The sequence below is a fragment of the Saccopteryx leptura genome, chromosome 4, assembly GCF_036850995.1.
Source record: "Saccopteryx leptura isolate mSacLep1 chromosome 4, mSacLep1_pri_phased_curated, whole genome shotgun sequence".
Taxonomy (NCBI): Eukaryota; Metazoa; Chordata; class Mammalia; order Chiroptera; family Emballonuridae; genus Saccopteryx; species Saccopteryx leptura.
Window position 1 is genome coordinate 215,689,742 of NC_089506.1, and position 7,420 is coordinate 215,697,161.

The window sequence follows — 7,420 nt, forward strand, 5'->3', positions numbered from 1 at the left end:
ATAGGAGTTTTTCTAGTGAAGAAACTGAACCCTGACCAAACTTCTCTTTGCTTGTGCAGACACTGGAAGACTTGTCTCACTAAGCTCCTGCCCTGTTTACTGGAGCATGGTGTGGAACAGGAAGGCACTTCTTCCAAGGCTGCCAGAAAGGGCCCTTTCCAGAGTCCTGGAAAGCCAGCATGGTGCCCTGTGGAGGTGGGCAGGACTGTCCTCTGGCCAGAGAGCATCAGCGTGGTGAAGTGTGTGGAGCTGTTGGAGGCCCCGGGGGAGAGCGAGGAGGAGGAGGTGGAGGAAGGTGAAGGGAGCTTCTGCCCATCTCCCGAGAGCAGCGGGGGCGGCTTCCAGGAGAGCAGGGCGGACATCGCAGCCCAGATGACAGAGAGCCTGTTCCTGGACCTTCTTGGGGGTGACAATGGGGGCTTCTGGCCACAGAGCCTGGGGGAGTCCTGCCTCCTTCCACCTGCAGACGGTGTGAGTGCTCCGATGCCCTGGGCTGAGTTACCAAGTGAGGAGCTCGCGGAGACATCAGTTCAGGGCAGGGGGCAGCCTTTTTACCCAGAGCCGGCCCCTCCCGCCACTCTGACGCAGAGCGCAGCCTGCCTGGCCGTCACAGAGACGCCCGCCGTCATCACAGACAACCCCTCTTACCGCAGCCTCAGCAGTTCCTTGAGCCGGTCCTCGGGTCCCGCAGAGCCGGACGCAGACCCAGAGCTGGCCGAGCCCCGGGGGGAAGGGGACCCCGGCACCCTCTCTGCCCCCCAGCCCTCTGAGCCGGAGACCTGGGAGCAGGTCCTGCGCCGGAGCATCCTCCAGCACGGGGCAGCCCCGGCCCCCGCCCCCGCCCCCGCCGGCGGCTATCGGGAGTTTGTGCGCGCGGTGCAGCAGGGCAGCGCCCCGGGCGCGGGCTCCCCCGGCTTCAGCCCGTCTGGAGACGCTGGGTACAGGGCCTTCTCCAGCCTGCTCACCAGCGGCGACATCTGCCCAGGGCCATCTGGGGCTGAGGTCAGCAGTGGGGAAGGGTCCTACAGGCCCTTCCAGAGCCTCGCTTCTGGCTGCCCTGGGGTCCCTGGCCCCCTTTTCACCTTTGGACTGGACACCGATCCTCCTCACAGCCCCCAGAACTCACTCCTCCTGGGCAGCTCCCCGGAGCGCCCCGGTCTGGAGCCAGTGGCAAAGGGAGAGGACAGCCAGAAGCCTCTGCTCTCCCTGGAGCAGGCCACAGACCCCCTCAGGGACGACCTGGGCAGTGGCATTGTCTACTCAGCCCTCACCTGCCACCTGTGTGGCCACCTGAAACAGTGTCACGGTCAGGAGGAGCGTGGCGAGGTCCACGTTGTGGCCAGCCCCTGCTGTGGCTGCTGTTGTGGAGACAGGTCCGAGCCCCCAGTGAGCCCCCCGAGGGCCCCAGACCCCCTGCCAGGAGGGGTTCCACTGGAGGCCAGCCTCCCTCCAGCCTCTCCGGCACCCTTCGGTGTCTTAAAGGGGGGGACGTCTTCCCCGTCCTTCCAGCCTGGCCCCAGCAGTGCTCAGAGCTCAAGCCAGACTCCCAAAATGGCAGCGGCCATGCTCTCCACGGGGCCCATGTGCACGAGTGCTCCCTAGTGCGTGCCCTCGTGCTGCTGTGTGCCTCCCAGGCCCGGGAGGGCCTCGCCAGGAAGGCGGCCCGGCTGGCAGACTTCCGAAAGACTCGAGAACCCCGGTGTGAAGTGAGGTTGTCTGACACGGGTACAGAGACCAGACCCCCCTGTTCTCAACACTGACTAGACTGAAGGGTCAGCACGTGCCATGGGAGGGGAGGGTGCCAGGCAGCTGTGCCCAGAGCAGTCCCCTGCAGGGATCTGGAGGGTCCTGGGCACCTTGGCTTATAAACGAGCCATTGGCCACTTCCTCAGTCCACAGCTTCTCCAGCGTGCTGTCCCTGCCGGGCCCGCCCAAGGCATGCTTTGTCCACCTGGTCACGCAGTTGCCCATGTCTTCCCAGTCCTGGGACTAGCTGCTTGGTGCCAGATCACTGGATGGGATGCTGAGCCTAGAAACTAACTAAGCCTGGGGAGGCCTTGGGCAACTGATGGGAAATTGCGGTCATCTGCCCAGAGGTGCCCATTCATTCAGCAGAGCTTCATTAGGTGGATGCCGGAGGCAGGATCTGGGCTGTGGAGGGGTGCTCAGTGAAGTGGGGGTAACACAAGCACATGAGAAATGGTGGTCATGGCCCTGGCCAGTTGGCTTACTGGTAGAGAGTCAACCCAGCATGTGGATGTCCTGGGTTTGATTCCGGTTGCAGCGCACAGGAGAAGCGCCCATCTGCTTCTCTACCCTCTCCTTTCTCTCTCTCTCCCTCTCTCTCTCTTCCTCTCCTGCAGCCATGGCTTGATTGGTTCAAGTGCATTGGCCCCAGACTCTGAGGATGGCTCCATGGAGCCTCTGCCTCAGGCACTAAAAATAGTTCAGTTGTGAGTATGGCCTCAGGTGGGCAAGCATCTTCCCTAGACAGGGGTTGCCGGGTGGATCCCAGTTGGGTTTTATACAAGAGTCTATCTCCTATCCTCTTACTTGGAAAAAATGAAAAAAATGAAAAAAAAAATAATGGTCACCAAGCAGTGACAGTTTGCTGTCGGATTCCTATACAACTGTAAGGCCGGGGCCCTGGTTAAGTATGGGATCCCCAGAATAAACACGCCCAGCTTGGGGCCGACCCGTGCCCCACGGACACCGTTGCTGTCAGCCATAGAGAGACTGTAGGGAGAGCTTCGCGTCTGTGATCACTGAGCTGGGCATTCTAGACACCAACACCGGGCACACTGAGCTTGCATGCTGGCCTGGCCCTGAGGATGAGCAATGTGTGTGTGTCTCTCAAAGACTCTGTCAAACCTGATATTTGTATTTGCTGAGGAGGGGGGAATGACAGGGTGGCATTTTATAGAAATAAAAGTTTTTTCTTTTCATTCATTAAACAAACATACTGGCAGGCATCATGGTGACTGCTTTATCTCTATTAAATCATTGAACCCTCCCATCCAGAAGAACTGAAGCCCAAACGGTTAAATAACTTGCTGTCCCTGCTTGGGTTTCCCTGAGACAGGGATTCAAGGAGGTGATGCCAGGAAACCCTGCCTGGGAAGTCGGGCAGCGAGGCAGGGAAGGCAGGCAGGAGGCAATAAAGGTGTGTTATCAAACAGAGTGCCAGCCTGGGCAGCTGCCGCCGGAGCCTGCTGAGAGCTTTGGGAAGCCGGAGCAGCGCGTGCCTGGAGGTGTCCCTGCAGAGGGCCGTGGGGGGAGCTGGGTTGTTTATCCACCAACCCCCGTCTGTCATTGGTGGAGGGGCACTTCCAGGGGCACCGGCAGCTGCTGCTACACTTTGCCAAAGTCACACAGCTAGTTAGGGGCAGGCCCGTGACTGAACCCAGGCAGTGTCTGTCACCCAGGTGATCTGATCTGGACTTAAGGCAGGTGTGGTGAAGTGGGCCTCAGACGGGCCGGCAGGGGATCTTAACCTCTCTGTGGTCACTCTGTCTCTGTCACACTTGCAAAATGAGGGGCTTGGCTGTTTGAGGACCCTTCCTCCTCTAGCATTCTACACAATGCACTAGAGGTGATGGGGAGTTCACCAACTTCCATGTAGCCTGATGTTTGTTAAAATTGTCCCCTTTGCCTGCCTCGTGGTGGCGCAGTGGATAAAGTGTCGACCTGGAACACTAAGGTCACTGGCTTGAAACCCTGGGCTTGCCCGGTCAAGGCACATATGAGTGTTTCTCCTTCCCTCTCCACCCATCCCAAATCAATAAATAAAGTCTCTTAAAAATTGTGTCTTCTTTCTGTTGAGCTCAAAACTATTTCATTAGCTGCCAGAGCCATCCTCCCCCCCCCCACCACCCACACATACACACACAGTTTACAGATGGGAAAAATTAGCTTTAGAGAGGAAAAGGGGCTCACTAACATTAACAGTGAATGGTAGATCCTGAACTTTTAGAACATAAAATATAAGGTCTACCGGAAAGTTCTGTCCGTTTTTGGAATAAAACAAAATACAAATAATTCTTACCGTCAATAAATTTTATTAAATAATATATCTCCACACCAATCCTATCTTCCGAATATGGTCCGGAATGGTTTGCTGAGCTGAATTAAGCCTTTCTGCAATCTCCGATGTTGTCAGAAAAGGATCTTGCTCCAACATGGTCTTAACAACATCATCATCAATCAAAGATGGTCGCCTAAAACGTGGCTTATCAGAAAGGTTGAAATCACCTGTTTCGAATTTTTCGAACTATCTTCTGCACGTCTTATCAGAAACTGTACCTTCACCAAACACTTTCAATTAAATTTCTACATGCTTCTGTAGCATTTCTTCCTTGTTGAAATTCGTATACAACGCAGTGGTGTAAATGAACTTTATCAGTAGCTATGGGTACACTATCGCGTCACACATAAGACTAACATGAATCAACTTTGTTTTAGTTAATTTACTACGTCAGTATGTATATATACATTAAGTGATAAAAATAGAGAGGCACACATGCGCCAAATAAACGTGCTTATGTGTCAAAACTTGTTGTGATAGAAACGGACAGAACTTTCCGGTAGACCTTATAAAAATAACTGTTTAGTGTCCAGCAATATGCTAAGTGCTGCATGTTATGTCAGCTCTGGTAGGCAGGTTCAATTTCCCCAGTTTTATAGGTAAGGAAGCACTCCCAGGGAGGTTGAGGTTTGGCTTAGGGCCACCCAGCTAGGAGGTTCTAAATTTGAACCCAGGCCTGCCTGCACAGCTCCCAGTGCCCACAGAATGCCATCTCCTGTACAGCAGGGCACCTATTCCCATGTCAGCTCTAATCCACTGTGCCTGAGTCCTGTCTCAGAGAATCCAGTTTTAAAAAGAGATAGAGGAGATACATTTGTGTGAGGGGTAGAGGAGCAGTTGGATTGGAAGTCCAGCAGAACGGAGGCTGGAGTCATTGGTCTTTCCTCGGGATCTTGTAAAAGAGAGACCTGAGTTGTCGGCTGAGGCTGATAATACATTATCGGCTGGGCTTGAGAAGCTGGAATGGAGAATTAGAGACACCTCTTACCTCTGACCCGGATTTAAACCCACCCTCCCAGGCTCAGGGCAGCTGGAGAAAGGCCACTGTTGCTCTCCCAGCCCCCTTCTCCCGCTTACCGCGGGGAAGGAGGAAGCAGAGGCAAGAAGCCGAGCGCAGGAAAGCCCCACGCCCCAGCAGTATTTGCTGAGCACTGATGGGCGCTGAGGAAACTGTGAGACGAGGTCTCTTCCCTAATGGACCATACAGTTCAGTGCGGGAGACAGGCATTAAACCGACAAAAGGAAAAAATGCCAACACTGATGGGTGCTGTAAAGAAAATAGGGTCTGAGACAGGGGGAGTTAAAGGGAAGTCTTGAAGGAGGTGACCTGAGCTGAGCCCTCAGTGCCTAGAAGAAGCCAGGCTGGACAAGGGGAATGCATTCTGAGTGGAGGGTAGGACAAAGACCTGGAGGCTCAAGGAGCCTGGCATGTTCACAGCACAGAAAGATCAGCTACAGAGCAGGAAACCAGGGACAGTGGTGGGAGATGAGGTTGGCCATAAGTGCGCGGGAGTGAGGAATTTATATTTTGACTGAAATGCACATTAGCCCCACCCACTGAGAAACATGGTCCAATAGTCACCAGTCTCTCATCAATCTCCCCAACCCCAAAATATAACCTGACATAAGCAGGAGCCAATGAGAGAAAACAGAGCCAGTGGAAGTGTTCCTCCAATAGGACTCCCTCTCACCTTGCAGAAGTGGAGGACTAATGTTCCCACTGACACCAGCGTCTACAGCTATTAAAAATCTCATTGCTGATGTTCTCACTTAAGAATACAGTGACTCCATCAGGAGTTGATTTGCACTGGGGAATGGCTGGCTGGCTGCCAGGCCTTTCTTGGAATTTCTTTGAAAAAAGACTTTTAAAAATCCCCTTGTAATTTAGGCCTTGGCCTCCCAAGCCCTAGTCTCCAAATTAGGTATGAAACCCCAAGGGTCTTTGAGACATAAAACCCTAGACCCCTTTTCTGCTTCCGATGTCCCCTTAATTCTGCTTGTGCCTTTGTTTTCTTATATGTAAAGCAGAAAGGATAATAAAATCTGCTTTGTAGGGTTTTCCTCAAGACGGTCTGCATTATCACCACGTTCATCATCTCTTGGGTTTTCTCCAACGTCGCTGGGGCACGGCTGACAAGAGTCAGAAAGTACAAACAGCTCAGAAATCTAGAATTCTTGCCCCCCGCCACTGCTCCGGGCTTCCTCCAAACTTCCCTGTCAGTTCTGCTCCCGCCTGGTTACACCTGATATGGGAGCCCCCCTCCCTGGGTGCCCTGCCCTCGGACTCCTCCCTGGGTCCGGACTCCCCCACACTAGGCCTGATGGGTCACTCCAATCAAATATTACTCCCTGAGAGACAATTGTTAAAACAAAAGTACACTTCTCAAATTATGAGCATGGTAAAAGTTTTAGAGTATTTTAGATTTTCAGGAAGGGAATCAGGAAAAAAAAAAAAAAAGCTAGAACTTTGGTTCAATGAACCCTAGAAAGTGATTTTACACAATGACAGTATCTAGGACAGCGCTGTGCGCCAGAACTTGACTATGGAAACAGCGCACCGTCCAGCACAGCGGCCATCAGCCCCGTCCGGCTATTAAGCATTTGAAATGTGGCCACTGTGACCGAGCAAATGATTTTTAAATTTTACTGAATTAAACTTTAAATTTGAACAGCCCTATGTGGCCAGGGATTTGTATGTATCGGCCAGAGCAGGGCTAGTAGACCACTCAGTCCACGCACAATTTAGTCGTTTCAGCAAAGAGGGGAAAGAAACAGATCCAGAAGGATGGAGGAAGAGAGAAGAGGAACAACTGACGGCGCCGAAGCTCCGCCTCAAGAGCCACGGGGCGGGGTCCAGGGGGGCGGGGTCCAGGGGGGCGGGGTCCAGGGGGGCGGGGTCCAGAGAATCCGGCGAGCAGGAGTCAGGCCTGCGGCCGCGGGAGCTGCCAGTGGGCGGAGCGCGTGGGCGGAGCGCGTCGCGGGCTGTGGAGTTTCCCGGCGCCCCCTCGAGGCTGGGAGGTGGTGGAGCGCCTGAGGGGGCTGAGAGGGGCCGAGCCCTCTGTGGAAGGCCTCAGCTGACCCCCGCAGGCCCCCAGAACCATTGATTTTGGGGTCCTTCTTCCCCGAACCCGCATATCCTCAGTCTTGATTTACAAGATATTTCCTGGGTGGCGGAGTGGTGGCTACGTCTGCTTTTTTTTTTTTTTAACAAAAAGCCTACTTGTTGCTTTTTTCTGATTACTGAATTGGCACGTGCCAGCCTTCTCCGATTCAGAGAAAACCTACAGGTATAAATAGGAAAGTGAAAACCTCCGGAAATCCCATCCCCCGCCCCAG

General features: G+C 53.9%; 1 protein-coding gene across 12 annotated transcripts in view; it reads left to right on the top strand.

The window, feature by feature from the left end:
• The window catches only part of LOC136403840 (interleukin-4 receptor subunit alpha-like), a 59,242-nt gene extending 56,280 nt beyond the window's left edge, over positions 1–2,962 (top strand). For all 12 annotated transcript variants that reach the window (XM_066383100.1, XM_066383104.1, XM_066383106.1 and 9 more), the window contains one exon: positions 60–2,962. In XM_066383100.1, the coding sequence (XP_066239197.1) occupies positions 60–1,602 (1,543 nt within the window). In that variant the 3' untranslated portion in view covers positions 1,603–2,962. The remainder of the gene's footprint in view (positions 1–59) is intronic.
• Positions 2,963–7,420: the final 4,458 nt, after the last annotated feature.